General features: G+C 41.1%; 1 protein-coding gene across 4 annotated transcripts in view; it reads right to left on the bottom strand.

Annotated features, from left to right (window-relative positions):
* Window positions 1–305: 305 nt before the first annotated feature.
* ldlrad3 (low density lipoprotein receptor class A domain containing 3) overlaps window positions 306–25,840 on the bottom strand; it is a 68,822-nt gene continuing 43,287 nt past the window's right edge. For all 4 annotated transcript variants that reach the window (XM_068603149.1, XM_068603150.1, XM_068603151.1 and 1 more), the window contains 2 exons: window positions 2,744–3,140; window positions 306–2,205 (listed from right to left, as the gene is read on the bottom strand). In XM_068603149.1, coding sequence (XP_068459250.1) covers window positions 2,010–2,205; window positions 2,744–3,140 — 593 coding nt within the window. In that variant the 3' untranslated portion in view covers window positions 306–2,009. The remainder of the gene's footprint in view (window positions 2,206–2,743; window positions 3,141–25,840) is intronic.

Raw genomic sequence — 25,840 nt, 5'->3', positions numbered from 1 at the left:
GAATCTGTATGTTACACTACTTTATGCCTATACTCTTCATGCCTACTTATTATATGAATCATTTCTGTCATATTGATGTAATGTGCTGTAACTCTGTTGCGTTGTTCATGCTGGTCACATGACACATGTTGCTTCTGTTTGCCTGACTGATGATGGATCTGACCAGACTGGCAGAAAAGCTTCAGCCTTTGCAAGAAACATATTAAATTGTTTGGAAAATGTAAAACTAACTCTCCAGGGAGACGAATACACACAAGTTTCAAGTCAGAATTTTATATTACTTTCAATATACAGAATATCAGGAATAAAAAAAGATCATGTCGGGCAAACAAGTGTGTACAATGCAAACCCAATGATATCAAATTAGAAAAAAAAGGAATTTGATCTTCAACATTCCTTAAAACAAAACCAAGATATAAACAACAGAACAGACAGACCGGCATTAATGTTGTCCTGAGAAATGCTTTCCAGTTCTACATATAATCTGAATTATGTTTGTACTCAATACAACGTTGTACATTTTAATATAGTAAAGGCACAAACAGTTGTTGCGACATGTAATCATTCCTTTGGAGTGTAACATCCTTGGGCTAAGGTTAATAATGATTATCTTTGGTTTTATTGTTTTTCTTGTGCCTGCATTGTAACTTCTGGCTCTGGAGCAAAAGAAAGTTCCAAAGCACAACTAACCTTACACATGTCTCACCTTATACTCTACTTTTAAATAGATTTCTTTACTTGCCCTAACTCCTATTTACAGTGTTGAACACTTTGAAATGAACGAGAAAACAAAGTTAAAAGACAATAACAAATCTATAAACACAGATCCTTCAGATATGGATTTGATGGTCATTGTCTAATACTGAGGATGATTTTACAAAATGACAGCTATATACATAACAAAACTCAAACAAAATTGGAACAATCTGATCTAAGAGATGATATTCTTATATGAATGTTGTCATGTGAGCGTACCAGGCTGTTGTCTTCAGAGGTGTGTGCCCCAAAACAAACCACATACAAAGTGACTACCTGGGCCACAATAAGGCATCAACAAAATAACTTGCATTTCTTTTTGTGTCTCCATAAAAACACAATTGGTCTTCAAACAGAAATGTAATAGGTAGTACTAGAAAAGAGAGGGGATTCTCTGCCCAGAGGAATGATGAATGCATCTCACTTAATGGTCTTTTTCACATTTTGCCTTGAATTTAACTACATGAAAGACAAGACATACTGTTTGGTGAACATATTTTCTTAAGCTTCTCGGCTTATCTAGAAATATTTCTTGCATTTTTCTGAACAAATGTTTAGTTTGAAGTACCACTAAAGAAGTTATATAATGTTATTTTCTTTACTATAACAAGTCCACTGTAGCCATATTATCAGGTCACTGTTCACATCAACACAGCAAAAACAGATTAAAAGGGTTGAGTACCTATTATTAAGCTGCTCTTGTTTAAACAGCAGCATGTTTTCTTTGAAACTATTAGGAATTACACAACACTACTGTATTGTCTTCATGTGGACTTTCTCTTAGACTCTTAGAAGTGAATCCACTTGAGTTAGAATACGGTTCAACATGTCATTGCTAAATGTTCTATGTACCGCACATCATCAATTTCAGCCGTACTCCTCAACAGTATAGAATGTATCTAGAATTTAGATATTTAATATTGAACACAACACAGATCTATTATAAACACTGTAGATGTAAAATGTAAAGTATCAAATTGATGTGTAGCTGATTTAGATGTAGTGCAACCATTGGCCCAGCAGGCGGCGCCAACATACAAGATCCGTGTCGCAGGATGAGCTCGTCTCAGTCCAGTGCTTCAGTGAGTCCATGTGTGGGCAGCGAGTAAGAACCCTGTTTAGAAAACAGCATCTTAGTCCTTGTTGCTTCCTCAGCAGGTCCTTGCTGTGGGCTGCCATGGCCTTGTGGCCCTGCAGCCTGGTCCTTCAGTCCTGCAGCCTTGGATTTCTAACTAGTTCTACCAAGAGGGAAACTACAGCTGGTCCGACTCCTCTCTGGAGCTCAGACTCTGCTGCGTGCCTGAGGCTACAGTTCTGGGTGTGGCTGGGTGTGCTCTGGGGTAGCTTAAAGGGTCTTGTGGGCCGTCATATCGAGGCAGCTCGCCCTCTGATGGAAGCTCTCCATCTGAGAGATACGGAGGAGGAGGGAGATCAAACCAGGGAGGCCGACTAGGGGAAAAGACAGAAGAAAAATGTGAAGTCAAAGGACTGTACAATGAATATTGTTAAGATTCTTTTTCAATTTGTTAATTAGAATTCCCGACACCAATGTTTACACCATTTCTGTGTTGGACTAATTGATAATCCCATTTTTAAATAGCAACAATGCTCTATATAATCCTTTATTTTACATAGTTATATAAATCATGTAAGATGAGCAAATGAGTAACCAGTTGAGTAAAGGGTTAATTGATTGAGAATCACATAAAAGCACCACAGAGACAGATGCTGCCAGATATTTCAGATAGCATCCTATACAACTAATTTAGTCTGTGTATATGAACATGACACAAGTAAATCTAGTTAATCAAATTAGTTGTATTGTATTGTATTCACATTATACACATAATTAGAAAAGACTTTGCGAGAGAGACAACATTTAACGCCACTAACACTTCTTTAATGCCATTTTAGTTGTGGCTTAAAGTGAAGAGCTAGCTACATGGATTCAGTCAAAAGATTATACATTTTCACACAGAATAATCACCTGACATCCAGAACAGCTTGTGAGTATGACGGAGGCGAGTCCATGGAGAGTCCAGAGGGATAAAGGGTCCCAGAGAGCAGCTGCAGTGTTTGAGGAGTTGAGCTATATTGGCCTCCTGCGCTGGGCGAGCCGGGGGAAAGACCCGGACCTCCGGGATGCATGTGGCCCCGGTCCAAAATGACAAGACGGGATAGCAGCAGGGGCTGGTGGTGGTGATGAGAGCTTCCTCTTACGCCTCTGGGCAGCAGGACGCTCCGCTTCCTCTGGTGGTGGAGTACCAGGGCCAGCAGCGCCACCACCAGGACAAAGATGACTGCGCTGCCAATGACGGCGTAGGTAATGCTGGGGTAGTAGCGCAAACGGTAGTCCAGTGTCACAAAGTCCTGCCCCGGAGCCTCTGTGGGGGAAAGGGATGAAGAGCAAATTGAGGATGGATGATGCAGGAGCTTTGAGGAAGAGGAAGGATGAGTGATGGCAGGAGAGACAAAGAGAGGAATGGAGGCAATCAGGATGGATATGGAAACAACCTGATGGACGAGGTGGTTTAGGATACAGGAGGAAGAGTGGTGGAGTTGAAGCGCTCAGGAATGGAGAAGAGAGTGAGGAAGACTGGCATGAATATAAAGCAGTGAATTCAGGTTCATTCTGAAATGTGTTCAGTGTGATTCAATAGAGGCCGCCTCTTTTGTAGATGAGAGCGCTACATAATAAGCATAACAGCAGTCAGACTGTCCCCGAGAGCTTTTAGAGACCAAGAGAACAAACAGTGCAGCGTGTTCTGTGCAGAGGCTAGCTTTGAGCCCACAGGTCACACGTAGGGACCCCACTCTTTATATTCAAGAAAGAGAAAGAAAAGAGAGGCTGAACAATTCTTTGTGAGAACAAAACAGCTAACAGCAATTTTGGATCAAACACAACGCGAGTTGCTCAGCATTGAAGATGAGCGAAGGCATCAGCGGCCGTCACACACCACCGCGTTTGTCGCAGGGAAACGGGGAATCTGCAAGCTACCTGGGAAGCCTGGGAACTTTATGTCCGCGATAAGAGCCGTGGCCAGTGGCAAGAAACGCAGAGCAGAAATGAGGAAAGAGAGTACTACAATGCCATAGAGCACTGCAGCTTATTATTATTTTAGATGAGATGAGGGAATAGCACTTAAACATTTCCGCTGACTGATATTACAGAGGGAGAATTTAAATCAGAAACTCGGGGTGAGGCTCATGTGAATGGTGTTTTTGCTGCTCACCGGCAGACAGTACTGTTGAACTAAGGACCGAGGTTGGGGAAGTGGAAGTAATCCTATTTCTTATGGAGCTGCAGGAAGGCTGTGCTGAAGAGGAATGAGCGACATAAAAGTATTTTGCAGTTTTAGTTCGAATTACACTATTGACTTATGGGTCTGTAAACATCAAACCTCCATGTGACTCCTAAAAAGTTCAAACCACCCTTTGGGGTACTTTGTATGCTCTGTCTACAAAGTTTCTGTGTTGCCTAATATACAAGGACTCATTTCTCTGTTCATTAGCCGTCATGCAGACTGTTGAGGATATTGCCCAGAAGGATTGCCATGAAATGACCATTGCGAGATATCTCAAGGTTAAATCGATAGTACAAAAATGCTGCCATCTGTAAGGATTAAATCCCCTGAAACTGCAACAAGGCAAGTCCATTTGAAGCTTTTTTGAAGTACTTCCAGGCTTATAGAGACTTACAGGTGCTTGGGGGATATTGCATTTAGCACAAGATAGAGATTCCCCCCACATGTACAAGCAAGAGCTACAAGGAAAATTAAATGAAATGTTCAAAGCTACACAAAAAGTCAAGCAATGTGACCCTGTAGTGTTGAGTCATAGGTCTGATTCACAAAGCTATACTGACTAAAGGGAACTCCACTGACGGATTCCAAGTAGGTTATGTAAGATCTCGTTATATGTACTGGAATTCAAATCATGCATCGATAAAGGTCACAATGTGCACTCCAAGAAAAGGTTTCACATTTTGGAAAATACGCTCTCTGGCCAAGAAATTACTTACAACTCTGCACAGCATGTATGAAGCTGCAACCAGCAGCGAGATGGCTGAGCTTAGCATACAGACTGTAAACAAAACACATGGAAACAGAAAGGTTGGCTTGGTTTGGTTAATCTGTACAAAAATACCTCAAAAGAACAGGTTACAGTTTCAGCTTCATCTGGGTTACGTACCAGACTTTTTCTTTGCCTGACGCCTTTCCAAGAAATAGTCAGGCATTTAGGCCCTGCTAAGGATTTTTTAGCCTCCATAGATGGCAGGCCAGCCACGAGCGTGCACAAAGGTGCTTATGCTCAGTGCTGTGTTCGTAGCAGTATTCTCCGAAGCACCAGAGGGCGTACAAACAAAATGTACTGTGAAGAAGCCAGGAGACGAGTGTTACCAGCAAAATGCGAGAAGGAATTGTGATTAACTGTAAACTGAAATGGCATATTCATGGACTACTTTATTGCCTTTTTATACAAGCTCTTCTGTGGTGAAGCCTGACCTGAGTGGCTTGGAAAGTGGTAGGAGGCAGACACACAATACTGAGTCCAGAAACCCAAAGGTGTTTATTGCCATTAGTAGCTAAGCTACACGGGCAACCAAACATGCATATATAAATATATACAATTAAAAGAAACAAAACAAACAAAAAGCTAACTGAACTAAATAAATCACTACTCAGTGTTAAGGTAGCTTGGATTAAGATAACATGACCTCTTGTGCACACAGCTACACAGCAAAGGTCTTCCTCCCTGTAACATCCAAAGGCATCTGTTTAAATACAGCCCTTAATCAACAAGCTGTGGTTTGCATCATGAGTGCAGGTGAAACCATTTACTTCTTTACGCATGTTAAGTTAAAAAAGCTATATTTCAAACCTTCACTTCAGGTAGAAACACTTGTAAATACTCCTAACGTATGGTATACTTTGCAAACATGCATAACAAATCTGAATCAACCTAAATACATACTTTCACATAATCTACTTCCCCCCCTTACTTGGATTAACCCCATGATGCCACGGCTGACACTATTTAGTGTACAAAATAGAGGAAATGGCAGGATGCCTCCTCTAAACTTTGAAACATATGATGGGTATGGTAAGACACACAATATATGATAAAGGCATGAAATACCACATCGAATAACTACATAAATATGGGGACAAGTGGTGAGTTCTCACCCACTCTGTCACACCCGATAAAGAAAGAACATTTGTCAGAGCTGTTTCTGGACAAAGCAGCGAGCCATCATTAGGATGACATTTTCTAAAACTTTGAGACACCGTGCTGCAAGTTTCCTCTGTCTACCTGACCTTGAAGACCTGAGGGAGTCTACAGCAGTGTGTGTGTGTGTGTGTATGGATTAGTGTGTTGTGTTTGTGTGCACACACACTGTTGAATTCTCGACAACAACCAGCCTGGCATACAGCCTATTTATGAACCAGTGTGTAGTCCGGGGCCCCATGCCTTAATTAAATCTAATCTAATTCAGGAGCTCCACCCGCCCGCTGCCCCAAACAAGCCCCAGCCAATAAAACAAGCCCCCTCGACCCCTCCCGTGTGATTTAAAATTGGCTAGTCGTTCGCGCTACCAATTAATTATGAACTGGACTCTGAGCAGAGAAAGGCCAAAACAAAGCAAAATTATTTCCATAATTACTTTGTAAAAAAAGCACAAATAAAGAGATCACATCGCTGCCACCCTGTGCTGCCTGTCAGGTTTCGGTGCAGTCCTCTGGGAGGGGAACACACACAAAAGGAACTCATAATGCTGCAACATTAACAATGGCAGCCTATTCGGAACATTAGCAATAGAGGCGTGAAAGGTTGTTTCAAATCACACAGGGAGAGATGAAAAGACTGAAAGAGACTGAAGCAGGCTTCTTTTCTGTTAGAGGACGGAGGTCCTGTGTGTCCGTGTGTGTCCCGCTGTGTGCATGTGTGTGTGTGTGTCCCGCTGTGAGTCTGATTGAGCTCCACGTTCTGACCATTTTGAGCGGTTAGTTGCAGTTACGGGACAAAGAAAGGTGTGATCACCACGTTCAAAGATACGTGAGGGTGGTCTCACAGTAACATTGCTAATTCTGATTCAAAAGAAAAGAATCAGAATCACACACCGGTACCTTACGGACACATGGACACTTCTTGTCCTTTGATGACAGAAATGTAATTTCTCTGAAGTATGAATTCACACATCAAAGTCTTGGATAGCAGAAATGTTATGTTAAAAGTACATCAAAAAGGAAAAATGCAAAAGCCACACACTATAGTTTTATTTCAATTTCAATGGCTAAACATTTGTCTACTTTCCTTTTAAAAAAAAAAAGAAAATCAATAACCGTTTGACTGACATATATTATGTTTAAAACAGGTAAATTTGAATAAAATTTGGCTTTCAAACTTGCACTGTGCTCATGCTACATGTTCTCATTCTGCCTCGTCCTGCTAGCATCTCTGACAGTGTTACTTTGTACCTTATTCATTTGATGGAAGTGTCATGATCAAAGTTGAACATCAAAGTTCACTGGAGGCTTTCCTGTCTTGTCTTGTCAAATCTGACATGAAAGGCTGAGGTAGACTACATTTGTGCTATCGACCAATAGCAAAGCTGCTTGGACACTGTTGAACGCATGTATCGGAGTTAATACTGAAGTGAAGGAAGTCGGGCTGCCGCTTCGTAGTCCACTAATATTACTCAGGTTCATTAGTCATTTTTAAAATCTTTTTTTGATACATAATTAGTTATTACACAAAATTTATGAGCACATCTCTAGTAAACTCAAGATTTAAAGTGGTACTTTTGGTGTTTATGGATGATTTTCTTACAGATCCGTCAATTAAATCAAGAAATCAATTAGTTGACTAAATAAATTATTAGTCAACTAAGAATGTTTGAGTGGCAGCTCGTAGGTGCCACAGCACCTGAGCGGTGCAACAGGAAGTGCCTTTACGAGGTGCCAATTTGACCTTGCCCTCTCTCCAGTACCATTTAATTCAAACTATTCAGCAGACAACATTTGATGAATATGTATGGTTGATACTTAACAACCTCCAGAAATTATCGCCAAATGATGCTAATTAATCCCCCTGAGTTCACATAAAAAGCTGAAACCAGCCAACTGTGAAAACATCCTTAAATCTAGCATCCTGATAAATGGGCAACTGTAAGATATTGTCAATCAAAGTACATTTATTTCAGTCAAATGTGTCTGTATACTAAATTGCTTAATTCTGTTTGGTGGTTTATGATGCTTTTCCATAATTTCTATTTGATGACATGGATTCCTCAGATGACACATGCTCTTATAGCTGCATGACCTGGTATTATCTGTAGTTTAGTTAATTGTTAGAACAGCAACAATAACTTTACTTCACATGATAATGCAGATTGTTCAACTAGCGGTGATGACATTAATGGCAGAATAGATGTCTGTTTGTCATGACAGTTAGTAGCACTGAACTGAAGGCCTTTCCTTTACTCTTGTGACTCTCTTTACAGACGTATGAAGGCAGCGGGTATCCATTTCATCTCAAACTGGAGAGATAATGTCACTATCAGGCCAATTACGCACGGTGGTTTCACTGGTTACATTCTGTGCAACCATCATCAGATTCTTGTAAAATAACCACAGAACCCCTCACGCTTATGTGCACATCAAACATGCAATTTCAATTAATTATTCTACAGTTTCTTGGCACTTGGCAGGGCACACTTGACCGCGATCTGGCTGGGTTTATGAAAATATAGCCTGCAGAGCATCAACTAACCACCAATTTGTGGAGAAAGAGATGGAAACAAAACACTGAAACGTGATGCATCAATAATATCAAGTGGTAATCCGCCTGTTCTCGTCTGTATGTTTAAGGTTTTGTTTTATTTCCAGCAATAGGTCTCGGTTTTAATATCCTCGATCATATGGATCATATTGTTTATAATGGTGTCGGATTATTTCCAAACAAGTAGTAAATTGGTCAGTTATTTATATTAAACTTTAAAATAATATGTATCCAATTTTAAATAGCTGTACATGTTATCAGTCACACATTTGTTTTTCCCTGCATGAGGAATTAGATGTGTTTGTAAAAAGTGTCAACTGCATTGATCTCATGGTCAATTGTTGGCAGCTCTGCAACTGGTTGAAATAGTTCGCTACAGTCAATGAATAAAACGTTAATAAAGCTTGAATAATGGTAATGGCTCGCATCGGGTTAGGGTTAATGTATGTAATGTATTACTATTGAGTAAACAGTCAATATGGTTGGCTAAAAGTAATACATACATGTTTAAATATTCAGCTTCTTTCATCTTTAGTCATTAGGGATTTCATCTTGAGTAAACATGATCCCAGTCTCAATAACATTTTGGAGAATTTCTGAGTGGAGCTTCATACAGTGGATGTACTTCTGTTCCACATAAATAACCTTACTCTCCAGTGACATTGGCACCTCTCACAGTGCTTCTATACTCTATTCATAAACTCATAAACCTTCCATATGTGGAGGCTTGGGGAGGGTGGCAAGGTGCAGCCTCTCAACTCAGCCACTTTAATTACATCAGAGTGCTTTCTCCCCACATCTCTCCTCTCCCCTCTTGCCTCCTCCTCAGCACTCCTGTGCTGTTTGTTTCCCCCTCTTGCTTCTCCTCTGCCTCCCTCTTCACCCCTCAGCTTTGTGCGCTCCAGTGGTCCCTCCTCTCCTCTGCACCTGCTATTCTACTCCCTGTTGTTGATAATGTACTGTCATGCCGATGACATGTACAGTATCATGCTTTTAGGATATACAACAACTATACTAAGCTTGGATTATTCACTCAAGGAATGATTATTAACAGCAAAAAACCTGTCAACTCTGGATTTTCAATCTCTCTTTCTTTCCCTCTTCACTCTCCAGCCTTGTTCCTTCTTCACTGCATTTTCTCTCTCCAATAGTTTACCACTTTCTTTTCTCACATTTGATTGCGAGAGGAGAGAAATACAGGGACGTGGACGGGTCACAGACGTAGCACAACAGTGGACAGAGGAGAGGAGTTTAAAGAGGACAGATCTAAAAACAGATGTAGATACATTCAAAGGGAAGGGGTGGAGGAATGGGGTTATAGTGTCTTTTATGAGTATCATGCGCACACATCTCACCTCCTCTACCAGAGACTAAGAAAATTGAACTGCACACACGCTGCTCCAAACTAGCTTTAAATCTATTATAAGACACAGTCACACAGACCCCCTGCTGTATCCCTTCAGTACCAGAAACGTACACTTTTTGCCTGGATCCCTTTTAGTGCTGCTCTCTTCTTTGTGCTATCCTTTCTAAACCTGGCTAACAAGCCTCGGGTTTCTTAGATGGTTTCCTTTTTTCTTCCTCCTTTTGTCTAAAAACTAGCACTGGGTTTTTCAGGGATGCAGGGCCTTACATGTGCGTGCGTCATATATATATATATATATATATATATATATACACACACACACACACACACACACACATTAATTCTATTTTTGCCTATTTACGCGACTGCAATGGATTTGAAATAACGCAGTCAATACGTGTACTTTCCTTTATATGAAGGAAATGAAAAGCATGCTCACTTGGGTTGAGCTCATGTGACTGACTGCCTCCAGAAGCTCTTGGGCTGTTTTCACAGTATCTTTTGGGTCATTATCCATCTGTACTGAGAAGCCACGTCCAATCAGCTTTGCAGCATTTGGCTAAATCTGAGCAGATAGTATCGCCCTCAAAACTCATCCTGCTACTTCTATCAGTCGTGCAATTATGCAATAGTTTTGTTACATCCATTGAATCAAAGCTGAAAGTCTACACTCCAACCACATATTGACTACGTCCTTTCAAATGTGTGTGGAGTCCAGTAAAGAGGAAAATAAGAAAAATGTTGTCCAAATACTTAATGGTATACTGTAAGTAATGGCAAGTATATACTCCCATAAGTTTTTTTTTAAACTCAATTATTGATTTTGGCCTCAGCTCCAGTAAATACTCATTCCTTGGTGATGAACCCCACAATTTAAGTAACATCTAATTCTTATATATTAAGATACTGTCCACATTTAAAGTCTAAATTATTCCTCTAAGAACATAACTGTGTGCAACCATACATTTATTTATCTGTGTGTTTTACCAGTAGATACTACTGTGGAGCACCGCCTTCTAAAAATAAAGAGATTTCCATTAAACTGTAGCCCATGAGCAATAAGCTTTCACATCGAAATGTGTCTTGAAATGAAATAAAAACAGAAATCCATTGAGAGGTACTACAGAACAAGATGAGACAGAATATTGGGACACACCCACACATTGTGGGCTTGTATGCAGCTACTGAAGCAAAGTGAAGGCCATGTTAGTGCACAATAGCCTATTGAGCGCGCAGTGATTAAAACTAGCTCTGACGCACTCTTTTGTCTGTCTCTAAACAAACTCTGCTGCAGATCAACAGCAGACATGTCGTTGGGTTGCTGAGATACAAGTTTTTTTTTTAAAATTTTTAAAAGAGTATTTTTTTTCTATCCTGATTGGCTACTTGCCACTGAATATGCTAACTAACAACTGTCAGAATACGCTCATCCAAAGATGAATAAGTAGAGTAACATGAAAAGAAATCGGGCTAATAAAAAACTCCACATATCTTAATTGCCACACTTAAAACATCTCTGAAAGGGAATATTCCCCCCTCTGGCTCATTCCTGAGGGAAAAGAGAGGGCCCGTCACAGATGTGCTGTACTTTCCCGATGCACTGAAGACTCATTTAACATTCACAAAGTGCCATCTTTAAAAAAGAGTCCAAAGAGGGGCGGATTCATCCTCTCAGCATTCCAGGATTTGCATACGGGTCGAGTACAACTGTCTCCAGCTGATTGAGGTTGGTCACAGAGGTGCTTTCCGTTATTGCAGTCACTTTGTCTAACGCTAATTACTGATGTGGGGCTTCTGCCTCATTTGGCAGCTCGGTTGCCACAGTTACGCCCACAACACGGGGTGATAAAATGAGGTGCGTAACCAGTGACAGACTTGTCAACACGTTAAGTCCAGTACGAGACGAGGATGATGAAACCACTAGGGGGCAGACATCTCTCATGTTTACTTGGCAACATGCACACGTACACTCACACACTTCATCCGTTAGAAGTGGGCGGGCATCCAGAACAGGGGGAGGGCATGCATTGGGTTGAGGGGTGTCGTGAAGGGGAGGAAGGTGGGGGGGGGGGGGCACGCCATCTGGTTCAAACACCCTCAAACAGATGCATCCACGTGCAATTAAGTCCCCGCATACAGTGTGCGCGTCAACCAGGCACATACATGCACCAGCATACCATACAGTATGTTCTTCAAAAAAATAAAATAACGTTGAAACACATCAACGCACCAACACATTCACACACACGCTGCATTCAGATGATCATACGAGCAAAAAAACACAAGCAAAATCCCAGAAATCCTTTCATCCTGGTCCAGAATGAGCTAGCTAACTATGCCCATACCACATGGTGGATAAATCGGGGGAAGGGGGGTGAAACTACAAACAGGACCTTGTGGGTTGTTTGGGGCACTCGTGCATTTACTCACTTCAGACACAACAAGCACAGACATCTAGAGGGTGAAAAACAAACTCTTAAAAGCGACTGTGGTGGATATCGTGGCAATAAACTTTGAAAAGGATTATTAAACTGAAGCTATCCAGCTTTTACCGTCGCTCTAACCCAATTTACATTAAATTTAAGTCTGCATCTGGAATATAACCCAACCACTCCATTGCATTTACTCCCAATAATTGGGAACATTGTGATTAGGCCACATTTGTCATGCTAAAGCAGGTTACTATATCTGTTCTTCCTCAACAGGAGGCATCTGAAAAACACACGTATGTCTGTATCAATTGCATTTTGCAGCAACTGTGAATGTTTCAATGTTTTCTTGTTGATTTTGGGGATGATAATTGTCCTTTTGGGGCTTTTTGGCTAGTAGCAGTGCAGAGCCTGAAGTGGTTTTATTTCAAACTCATGAGCAGACACTGTCCAATAACATCCAATTGTTGGAGCCAGCTCAACTCCAGAGGTGGTCTGGCGGTTCCAGCCACATGCTGATTGTGTTTGTGTGCATTATCACCCTCCATTAACATTTGACCTTCTCTATCTCGATAAGACATACCGATACAGATCACACTGTATCCTAGTTAATACATGTTGTTCATGCTTCACCTCACATTTTTCACTATCGCAGTTGAGATTCACGATGTTTGTGCGCTGTATCCTACAGATGAGACATATCCACTCAGGCAACACTGATAAATGGCTTTTGATACAAGCATCATTGCTAAGAAACTGTGAAACACTCGGGCTTTATTCCACGAGCACCCAACGTTCTCACTGCATGTGAGAAGGTTCATGTATTTGTAGCAAATGTAACACTTTCGTTCTCCTCCTCCCCCTCCTTCACCCTTTTCTCCTCCTCCTCCTCCTCCTCCTCCTCCTCCTCCTCCTCCTCCTCCTCCTCCTCCTCCTCCTCCTCCTCCTCCTCTTCGAGATCTTAGAGTTTATACCCTTTACACCCTTTACTACAGCGTGTGATTACCCTCGTTGTCCTCTGTTCTGTGTTATTGTTTCTTCAAACCCTCCCTGCCAACACACTTCCCCCTCGTGGCCCATAAAAGATTGATTGATTGAAAGCTGGCCTGCCAAGCCATGCTGGGAAGCAAAGCATGCTAACTGCAGGACTGTTCCAGATCCCTTTGGCATCCCAGGATTAATATTCATGTCCCAGGCTGTCACCCTGTTCCTGTGCCCCACCATGTTCTATATGTCTGTTCTAGTTAGTATGCACCGAGATAGAAGGACTTAGACAGGCTGTGTGTGTGGTACTCTATACGCCTGTCTGTCTTTTTTCTCATTAAAGACTTGTTTATGTCTTCATGGTTTCTTCAAGCCCGTGTAGTTGTGTAAGATCTCTCTCAAACTCTGGCCTTCTGTCTAGATGTACATCCCTGTGTGTTTGAGTGGCACTTTGGGGAAGGGAGGTTTTCATGCTTCATCGGGACTCTATTTGCCTGTCCTGTAATAACTTGTCCGCTCCATTGCTTGCCACTATCAGACCACCCCATAACACTCAGTCACAGAATACTGTGGGCCGCTAGAGTAGTAGAGGGGAGATGGGCTAGAGTTAATGAATGATTTCAGCATCTGGAGAACATCCACAGAGGAAGATGGGGAGGAAGAGAGTGGGGAATAGATGGGAAGGACAGGACACGAGGTTGGGCAGATGAAAGGAAGACAACTATCTGATGCATTCAAGAAACGGCTATTGTGAAAAGGTCAGGTATAGACTATAAAATAAAAGAGAGCAAGGATGTGGTCAAAAAAGTGGTGCAGTGTAGCTGATAAATGAAGTGAGTAATACAACAGTAGGTACTTGTAATAACCAGATGTTAGACCTGATAGCTGAGTGATGAGTGTGACTGTCACATGGCTGTAAAATGTCGTCAGCCACAGTTCACGGTTTGATTCCTGGCTGGTTGGACCTTTTGCTCCATGTCATTCTTTCTTTTCTGTCATATGCAGTACAGTATGTACAGGCTTATAGATACATGGATGCCTTATGTACTTGATTGGTTTCTTATAACTCTAAAAGTTGTGGGTTTTGACACAGAAGTATAATTCAATATAGGAATAGTTTTGACATCATGGGATGTAGGCTCATTCGCTTTCTTGCCAAGAGTCAGATGACAAGCTTGATTCCACTCTCATGTCTGCATGACATGTTGTGAGGTGTTATGTGCTAGAAGTATTCTTCCCTGGGGGCAGTGACTTCACTGTGTGTTGTCATCACTGTGAGTTTGCCAGGCAACCACCTGAGACACATGAAGGTCACTGCACCTGGCCAAGAAATAGTGCAGCACATTATCCATGTAAGATCAAAACAGGCTATTTTCCAAGTGTTTTTCATACAGATGAAACAAACAACATACAACGTGACAATTATTGTAGTGGAGGCTTCCAGTCTTTATGCAGAACTGACCGGCGGCTAGAGGTAGCTTCCTATATAGTGTGCAGAGAGCGAAAACAAGTTTCCACTGCCGGATCTCCAGTACAAAGGACTTAATGCTGCCGCTGAGGGGGGAACATGTGAGAGCAGTGTGAAGTGGTAGTGGTGTAGAAGAATCGCCTCTGTAGCACAAAGGAGGAAAGACTCTCAGGTATGTTCATGAGAAACAGGCTTTTGTGTCTTGGTAAAAAAAGATGGGCTATGAATATCACTTTTGCTTGTGTATCACAGAGAATCAGACTGAACAGGAGCTGCAAAAAGCATTATGCGTCATTCAATTGTTCTAGTTGTAACAAGTTGCCTGCTTCAACTGAGGCACAGAAGTGGGAGTATCAATTATTTTTTTTCTTAAACCCTTTTGGTGGTTGCAAAGGGTAGGCTCTATTGTCCTGGAGGAAAAGGAAGAATGGGGAGGGTGAGAGGTTGCTCCGGATCGCTGGGAGGCTTTGACTAAGATCCCCTCCCACCAAACGATGGGTACAGTCACCATGGCAACTGTTCTTTGGGGCCAAAAGGTGAGTTGGAAAAGGGAGGAGGCTGGCTTCAGGGTGGACACAAACTCTCATACGCCTGACGCATGCGCACAGACAGATAACACCCAAAGCCAAGACGTGATGGAGCTGAGTGATACGACTGTGGGGATTAGGCCAGTGTGCATTTGCGGGATTCGACCAGCCTCTTGATCAGAAGATGATTAACTGTAACCAGCAGCTAGATCGACTGAACAGCAGGCGGGCTGACATGCAGGAGTCATCGAGACACACTGACGCATCTGACAGCCTCTGTGACAGGCACGATTGACTGTTGAGTGAAAATTGGATTCAGTGACTTATTAAACTTTTTTACAACACAGAAGTATCACCAGTTGTGATTGAACGTGTAAAAAAAAGCTCTGCCTGACATTCACAAAGAATTAGGATGTTCACTAAGCTCAAATGTGAAACTAAAGAATGTGAATGTCATATAAAATAAATTGATTTTTTCTTATTCTCTGAAATATAATATTCCTGTCATGAGGATGATTTAAGTATATGATAATATTAAAATAGTATGTAGGGACTGTGGGTGAGAATACTGCAGCATTAAACCCCTGAATTTGAAGTAAAATAGCACATTTTCTTTCCTCTAAAATAAGCTGCATTCACTAGAAGTATGAGGTCAACTGAAAAAAGTAAATGTTACCAGAGGCAACCTGACCAAAAAAACATGATGAAAGCCTGTTTGATTAGGAGAAGGCTATGGCTGAGTGTATCAGCAAATGATGCTTTCAGTTTTTACACTGTAAATTGGGTGTAGAACCAAACATTTTCCAAAACAGGCAAGCTTCTTTCAGGAGGTTTCATTCTTTCCAATGCTGTGAGATAATCATCTTGTGGAGAATGGAGGCATCTTTGAAACTGGTAATGCACCACAATGAAACTTGTTTTCTTTTTGGTCATTGCTTGCTATTGTTAGATGGTGTCTATATTGTGCATCAGGGATGCTTTGAAAACGTGTTCTCTAGAGATGCATTCATGACGACTACAACATTTGAGAGGCAAGCAAACCTTTGAAGACGCCCATAAAGGTGGCAAAAAATTAAAAACGTGTGGTAAATCCTTACATTATACATTTGCGACCTTGACTACACTGATAAGGAAGTGTCTGTTGTTTTACTGGGTAATCCATCTAAAACAATGTGTAATGCTTACAAATGATGACTGCGGTGCAGGAAAGGACTATTAATTAAAAGACACAATTATATAGTCCACTAACATAAACTTGCTGTAGCTGTCACTCATGTCACAATATCCATGTGTAAATGCTTGTAGTTAGGCTGCTAGTGCTTATCCAACTCTCCGAAGGGAGCTACACATACATATGGGAGTGATCAGATTAGTGCATGGTTATTGTTGCTTGCTTTAAATTGAGTGTGCGAGCTGCCTGTGTAGACGTCAGCTGTATCGATTGCATAAGTGGCAGTTGAGCCACCAGTCTTTCTCGGGCTGCCGGGGGTTGCAGCGTTTTGTATTAGTGCTGACGTATAACAGATACATTTTACGGTAAGCCCTTATCTAAAAAGTGAAAAATAAATGTATTTGTTAGCATTATGTGACATGTTTTTTTTATGTTTGTGTAAATCCAATATTTGTTTTGTTATTTCAAAAACGCAACATAATGTGTAAATGATATTAAATCTTAACACAGAATCATAAAAGGAAAACTGTCAAACTGAATTTCTAGATTGCATTTTTCAAAGCATTGCAAGTAAAAGCTATACCACGCACGCACACACGCAAGAACATGCATGAGCAAACAAAGAATGCATTCCTCTTGGTGACATTATCTCATGAGAAGGGGTAGTAACAGGAGACGCTGTTTCAGTGAGTGAAGTTACAATTGAAAGCCTTTGATTTAGTTCTCAGAGCAGATCATAGTCAAACAAACAAGATGCATTCGGACCTTTTTCTTAATTACAATGCTGAAATGGACAACTTGTAGAAGAATTCCAGGTATTTTCTAGTTAGATTTATTTTCCAGCCGATTGTGTATCACTTAGATCACAGAGTACCATACATCAAACTTGCCAACAACTGACTTTAAGATCACTTTTAAACAATATATTGCTGCATAAAGTAATACGGTGAGAAAATAAACAAACTGGGCCAGTGAATGAGGTCCAAAGCTAAAGGGTAGGCCAGCGTGGACAGCCTACACAAGGCTTATCTTTTAAAGGTACAGTGAACAGCAGCTAACCCGCCCCCACATGACAGGCCCACTTTATCCAGGCAGGCCACGCTACGATAAGAATGAGCTCAGAGGAGAGAAGGGCACAGGGAAGTCAGGCTGGGATCTGGCTTCAGATCAAGTGGGATAAACCCTGCAAAGGACCCACACACACGCAGTATACATACACACAATAATGGAGGCACTGACACGCAAACACAGAGACGCCAAAAGGGTTGTCTGGGAAGAAAAGGCCGTGGAGACGCACACACATTATCATTGTCCACGCACAATGCCAATCCTCCCATGGCTTTAGTTCTGCCCTGTTCTTTTCCTGGTTAAGAAACAGAGCAAGACCCTTGATGCCCATTCCACCATCTAATACCCTCTCCTTCAACAATGAGCCTGGTCAGGCGGGTGGAAGCACGAGGAACCCCTGCGTCTTTTATCAAAGTCAAAAAACAGAACAACACAGCCTGTAGCTGAAGGTCTACAGCTGCTGCTTGTACCTCTGTGTTCAGTCAGAGGATAATCAATTGCCTGTCTGAGTGATTAGAAGTGGAGCATGATGGTCAGTTGTGCAGCTTGTACATATTTGCTCCGACTGTGACAGTTTGGGTTGAGGAAGCATGGAAAGATTGGAGATCAGTGCCAATGGAGAGGCTGGTACCTGGAGGTCAGAGATAAGGCTGATCCCAGAGCATTCTCTGAGACAAGAGCTTGAAGTCATGACCTTTAACATGTGAGAAGACAGGGAGGTCATGCATGCTGTGCGTTCTGAACTAAAAATGGGGAACTGTGCTGACAAAGAATGACAAAGGGATAGAAACTAAATCCTGGTTTGCCACCAGAAGGTATACTGTGTGTGTCACCATCTCTGTATGGTGTTTTCCATTCTGCTCAGCTATTATTGCAAGCCAATAATTATCTCATCTCTCATCCTCTTTCTCTCTTCCTACACCTACATTATATCTTCCCACACATCAAGTAGAGCCCCCAGCTGGAAAGAGCTGACTGATGTCTTATTGAAGACCAAAAAGACTAAACATTCGATAAATTGCAACGATGTGACAAACAACATCCTTTGTCACCTCTTCCCTTGGCTATTTACCCCAAAGCCTCGTTAAACAATGAAAATAAAACTTTTCATGTTGCTGATGGGAAACAGACATTAACACAATACAGCCAATTAGGATTAATGCTTCTTAAATCAATTATGTATGTACTATACTGTATATGTTTGACGTGCACAAGAGCCCTGTGGCTTATTGGCAGAATTAAAGAAATAGGATTCACTGTGTGTTTAACCTCTAAAAATTAGGAAATATTATTTTTCATACTCTAAGTGTACAGCTTACTTGCTAAATATCATTTTCCCATTTCTATTGTTGCACTCTAATTGCTGCATTTTAGTTTTTTTGTTCATCTTTATCGACAGCATTCTTTCCTCTGTTTGATCACTACATCTCGATGAATGTTTGTTTGTCTTTCTCCCTCCCAGATTCCTTTGTTCCCCAGCTTGTATCAGCCGATTCAGTGCGTCTCCGCCTGTTGATCCTTTATACGCCTTATTCTCAGCAGGAGCCTCTTTTAATAGATTAGACAGCCACATTAATGGATTCCTCCAAATCAATAACAGCCAGGCGCAGTATATGTTAACATACACTTACGCTGCATCATTCCCAATACACGGATCCTCGTCCATGCAATCGCACGCACGAGTTCGTTTGTATCTGTAATTAATACTTTTGAGAATATGCGCATTCATTCTGGATCCCATCCATCAGCACCAGGCTCAGGCATGCATGCACATATTCTGTAACACAGAAACACAATCTTCAGCCCACACAACCACAGATGAGGCAGACCACACATCAAGCTATGGCACAGTGCAAGTGTGTCAACTTAATGCCCATCTAATTAATAATGCAGCTTCCAGCTATTCATCATCAGCAGACTGCGGGAGTCATCTGATACTGTGTGAGGGCGGCTGATCGTGTAGCACATTGTGGAGGGTTTCTCTGTTGAGGCACAACTTTCACAGATACAATTACGGGATCAAAAATAATTCTATACTACTATAAAGTATTTAAATACATGTTTTCATAGTAATGTGTTTTTGCAGTCAGGTCTGTTTTTACAAACAGAAGAAGGATCTTTAAATAACTTTGAGAGTTAAGAAAGCCAAAGTGTTCTTTCCAAATTTAATTTCTGCCATTCACAACACCCCTGGAGCTGCGTGTGCAGTTTATTTTATTGTCCTGATGAAAATCACAACTCTAAAAGTTAATATGTATGGAACTGAGACACAGCAGCAATAACAATGACAAAATGTGGCTGCACTGCTTATTAAATACCAGAAAATAAAACGCTATATTGAAAAAAAGCAGGCCCGGGTCCACATTGTCAGACATGGGCTAACTCTGATCAGTTAGTCTAACAGATTAACCTAATCAATCAGCAGAAAGATCTGCATAGTATTATTGGTAACACATGGGGGTGATATGAGTTTAAAACATGAATACTACTCTCAAAAAGGTGAATAACTGACATATATACAACCATGTTTAACATTTCAAGAAGGAAATTAAACTAAGTGAAAAAAGAGAGAAGAAAATCCCTTCCTTGAGTTTTGAAGATATTTCTGTGAATACCAACACAGCTAAAATGTTTCCCAGTAGACTGGCTGAGCGAGAGGATGCTGCTTTGAGAAACTAGGCTAGCAGCTGTAAAACACCACTCAAAGCGGCCCATCAGGAATAAACCCAGTTGGTCGAAGCATCCATATCCATTGTGCGTGGTCTACAAGGAAAACGCCTATAGCTCAACACATTCCCAGAATATTTTTTTCGCAATTAAAAAGAGTAAATAAATGCACATAATAGTCACTGCGAGGTGCCTTTACAGGCAATAAGAGGAACATATTTGCAACGTGGCAGATAACCCCGAAGCAAGAAAGCTCTCTAAAGAACAATGGAACTACACTGTGTGCTGTTTTCAGGCTTATTTAAACATCTGAAAGATAGAATTTTTTCAAATGCAATAATCACACAGAAGAAAAGAGAACTGTCGTCCGCCTTCAACTTTCATGCATTTTCATTTGAGATTCTTGTTGGCAATGAGGCTGGTTTTGCAACCCAAACATCTGGATGACAGCTATGTAGGAATTTCTCATATAGGCCAGAAATGTCTCTCTATTTAGGTTTCCCCTGCAGAAGTACCTACTATTTAGTTTCTCTTATATTGTATAAAACTGTTTTGAAATGCTCTACTGCACTGTTACTCAATCAACTGACAAACAAACCACTGACCAAAGTCTGGCGCATTAATCGCGCAAACACACATTAAAATTCATAATAATGTCAATAAGAGCAAGTAACACTTGAAGTACCACCCACGTCCCATAACACACAATCATACCAACACATAAACCAGAAACACAGCCATTCAGCAATATCTTACCACAACACGATGGCCGAAGAGCAAAACCAGCTGAAAAATGCACTTTTTTGTGAAGAAAAAAAAGACTTGTTGTTTTCTTGCAGAATGCTATTTGTTAAGGATACACTATACATTATAATAATACAAAATACAAAAAACACAAAGTGCAGATAAGGAGAGTTTCCTGGATCATTTTGCTGAGAAGAGATTTTGCACTTTGGCCGTCGACATTGTGTGAAAGCTTTTCTGGAAAGCCACAAGTTGTTAAACATGCTCATCAGTCCAATTAAAAATGTATGCAAAAACGAGGGAAGAAATGGAGAAAAATAAATACAGGTGTATACCAGAATGATTGCACAGCTATAAAACATGTCAGAAGCACCAGTTTTACATTTGTAATAAAACTGTGTATTCAGCTCCTCAAACACCAAGAAATCATCATTTATTGTACTCTTCCAAATGCTTTCTGACTGTAGTTCTAATGTTGCTGATGATGGTTCTGCTCCACTGTAAAATAAAAACATCTAACACAGTAGCCTTCCAGAGGTTTTAGATCTTTAACCGATGAGGTATCAACTCAACCGATAAAACGTACAAGTGCTTCGTGTTGTGAAGTTGTCCAAGAATTTACCCATTAAAAAAAAAACATTAAAAATCTCACATAAAAGCTCTTTTTCTAATCAGAACCCAGGATTTAGTGCTTCACTTGAGGCAGCAAATGAATATAAATGCTACATGCATTGCTACATGCTCTAAGATCTGAGATAATCTAAAACTCGAAGGAGCATTCACTGCATTTTTTAGAAAAGAAATTGAAGCAGTGTGGGATATCATTAATACTGAAACAAAAAGTTAGTCATGCCATACTGATTGCTTCGAGTATATGATCAGCTGTATGTGAACATCTGTCAATGTCAGTTCCCATTGTATTCTGGTGAAAACTCAGATACTAATTCAAAAGGGGACACATAAATTTATGGACTATACCAACTGTTAATATCACTTTCATAAGGGCTCGTGTGCAATACATTTTGTGCGCAAAATATTTTTTTCCACTCTTCATCGCTGCTGCAACTGTATACTGCTGAACTACCCAACAGTTGACATATAATTACCACAGACATGTACACGTTTGTCCTGGAGGCACACTTGTCCTTGCTTTTTGTGCATTCTCTCCACCAAACAAAGCTGCTTAAGAGAAGGAGCAAAGGTGAAATCCACCACACAAATCTCTTTTTAGTCTTTGCTGTATTTTGCTATGCTTTGCTGCTATTTTTTCCCCGCCGCTTGGCTTTCACCAGCATGATTGTTACCATGCCTCAAGCATGTGGGGGTGCATATGACAGTGTCAAACAATGAGAATAACATAAAGAGAAAGAATGGGTGAGGCAGCGAGAAAAAAAACAGGATGAGGAGGATGTTAGAGGGGATGGTGAAAAGACAAAAAAAAAAAACGCTAGAGCAGAAACAGAGTGGTATTATCGTCTGAAGCATAGCATTTAAGCCCTGCCCTTCTGAACATAACGACCACAGACCGCCAGAGGAAGCAAGAGCCAAAGAACAGAGGCGAGAGGAGAACACTCCTGATGAGAGGAGACAGGACAGTAGGGCATGAGGAGGTAAAATGGTAAAGATAAGTGATGAATAAAGGGTGGAGATGGAAGCCAAATACCAAAAACTGGGAAAAAGTAGATGGGAGGTTAATGCACATGAGTCCGAGAGACGGATGAGAGAGAGAGAGAGTAATAAGGAAAAGAAAGACAAAGCAGCAATTGAGAAAGATGGTGCAGAATCCAGTAATTACCATGAATGAGAGCACTGTTGCATGCAGGGACTAATCTAAGCCCCCTCTTCGATCTCTGAGCTTCAAGTAAGAACTCCTTCCAAATCTCATACCTTGTAGTTTTTCTCACCCCCCTCCAATCGCCTGTCATCACTCACAGTCCTATTCTCCATTTTGTTTGCCATTTTCATCCCTACATTCTCTCTTCTTTAATCTGCCCTGCTTCGTTTCATTCCCACCTCACCGCTGTGGCTTCAATCAACTTGTCCTGATCGCTCACTTTATCGTTTCCTGTTCCTCTGTTTTGCTTGCATCTGTGCGTCCTGCACTTCCTGTTTCAAAGGTTTCTGCGTAATCCCATCGCTGCAGATATTTCCTGCTTACTTTCTTATCTTTTGCTCCACTCTGTACCTGTCTTTCGGGTTGTTTTTCCCCTCTACCAGCACTCATGACTCCCTCCCCAGCTACTGCTTCCATCTCCCTGTTTCCCTCCACTTCTTTTGTGCTCCCGCTGATTCCTAGTCTTTTATACAATGAATCCAGTGGTTTTATCTTCTTTTTTCCCCCAATGGCTTTGCTACTCTCCCTAATCCCTCATCTCCATCAATTTTCCCTCTCCCTTTCTATCCCTTGTGTGTTCCATCTTTCTTCTGCGTCATCTTCTTCACACTCGCATAAAAAAAAAAAAATCATCCCATATTAAACCCCTCCCCCCTCTCACCATCCTCTAACATGTCTATCTCTCACACTCTCTGACATGCAATCCCTCTTTCCTCTCTCCAGGGCACTCCTTTTCCCGTTCCACTAAAGCCTCCTTCTTTTTGCATTTCCCTGATGGATACATGTACACCAAGCACATGGACGCTCATACCACACACACACACACACACACACACACACACACACACACACACACACACACACACACACACACACACACACACACACACACTTTTATCACTACCTAAATGGATATCTGCTGTCCATCACACCATATATAATTGGCATGGCTTCTTGTCATCAAGCAACACCTTCGGCTCAACCATATCACGGGTGAATGCACACTTAGAGTATTGGCAGAAAAAGCATTTGCAGAAAATAACCCGGCCCATTATAGCGAGCTGACTGACACCTAATGCATCACTCACGGGTGTCCATCGGTTTTCCCATAATAGCTGCGCACCATTTTGGTGTGTTGCCACTGTTCTGGCGACGCTCATGTGGGGATCATGCTGCCTCTTTGTAGTATTTAATACTGAATTAGTTACTGTCAGGTTATCAGGAAGAAATCACGCGTGAAAAGGTAAATCAGTAATCAAGCAATGAGACGAGAAGAAGTCTTTAGTCATCCAAACCCCTTGCAACATGTCAGCCATTAAGTGGGAGCCAAAGAGAGTTGAATTTATGGAGCCACTTATTTTGATAAGATGCACCTGATGCCAGTGTTGATTACTCACATTTTATAGTTCAGCTTCCGTTATTTGCTTTATTACACCAGTCTTTCTGCAATATTGGGAGGCAGCCTTTAAGTGACTGCTACTTATGGATGGCTGCATTAGACATGCCTGAAGAAAAAGATAATATGGCCAAAAAAAATTGTGTGTGGGGAAATTAAATTGAGCTCTGGGCACATATCCGTCTCTTGAAAGTAATGCATCTAAATTTCTCCAACATTCATCAAAGCCATCCATGAGAATGAAATCACATTCAGTGCACCTCTTAGCTCTGGTTTTATAATTTCCTCCATTTTTAACTTAATGCAATTTAAAAATGCAAAAACAGCATTTTTTCCTTCTCTTGGGCCAACAGAAACTTGTGCAAACTTTTAGAAACATTTCTAAGAGAAACCAAAGACAAGAACTGATTAAATGTTCCTTCTAAGTTATTTTTACTGCATGCTGAACCTTTTAAGGACTTCATTATTAATCTCTAAAATTGTTCAAAAAAGTAGTCAGAGTATGTCAGCTATCGAGTAATTTAACAGGGTGCTAATGAGCAGTCAATACTCTTTCATTATTAGGATATTGTTCATGAAAGATAACGGCTTTGTGAGCCTCAAAGGAGTTTGCACAATTCAGAGTAGGCAGGCACAATTTTAGTGTATTGTGAACTGAGTGGAGGTACAGTTAATGACTAAGATGATTTAGATACAAAGACTAAATAGGCTCAGATGGATGGAGCCCCATTCAGGCAGACACATACATAGAGATCTCACTTCTTTTCTGCTGTCAGCCAACCAGTGAGCGTGTACCGAGGGGCCAGACAGGGGCACGTCTCTCATGCCAAGTGTCCATGGAGCAGGGGAATGTTGCAAATGAGGCCAGGCATAAAAAACTTTGATGCAAATGTGATGCTCGTAGAAGCACAAACTAGTGAGCTGATGCGCTTATGTCCTTTTAGGGGTTTTACATTTTACAGTGCTACTTAAGTAATCAAATGGTTTAAAATCAGATAATTTATCATGATCCAATGTTTTTGGCTGCTGCGTAGCCATCATGGACTGAGCTAGCACAAACAAGAGATTTACATGTGTGTTATAATACTATTTAAGGATAGAGAACCTTTACTATCTTGGATGTATATGTATATGTGCAGGAAGCTATTCGTGTAATAAGAATGTCAACAAGAAGTGATGGAAAATAATCACCTGTACACCTATACAACCACAGTACACAAACACACAAAAAGCACTACAACTCTTCCCAATAGCAACAGCAGAGCTTTTGTTCCACCTGAAGTCTGTGGGTGCAGGTCGTCACTGGACCACCATCACCATGGTGACTGAATAACGATAGGAGGGAAAGGCTTTTTATTTACAGGAGCCTGAACAGCAATGGCTGTCTGATCCTGATTCAAGGACGGGATGAATCACGCCCCCCCCCCCCCCCCCCCCCTCCCTACACACACACACACACACACTTGTGTGGCCTAAGCTTATGGCAACAAGGCCCTTAAACAACAGCAGCTCTATAAAAACTGACACTTAGCCTTGGTGAGTGGGAGGGGAAGAAAGGAACGGGTGAGAAATAAAATATATGAAACAAGTGAGGATATATTCTCAGATGAAGAATATATATATATATATATATATATATATATATATA

The sequence above is a fragment of the Clinocottus analis genome, unplaced genomic scaffold (genome assembly GCF_023055335.1).
Source record: "Clinocottus analis isolate CAN_PGR_092001 unplaced genomic scaffold, fCliAna1.0.p SCAF_6, whole genome shotgun sequence".
Taxonomy (NCBI): Eukaryota; Metazoa; Chordata; class Actinopteri; order Perciformes; family Cottidae; genus Clinocottus; species Clinocottus analis.
The sequence above is the reverse complement of the archived record's forward strand: the minus strand, read 5'-3'. Positions and strand labels throughout refer to the sequence as shown.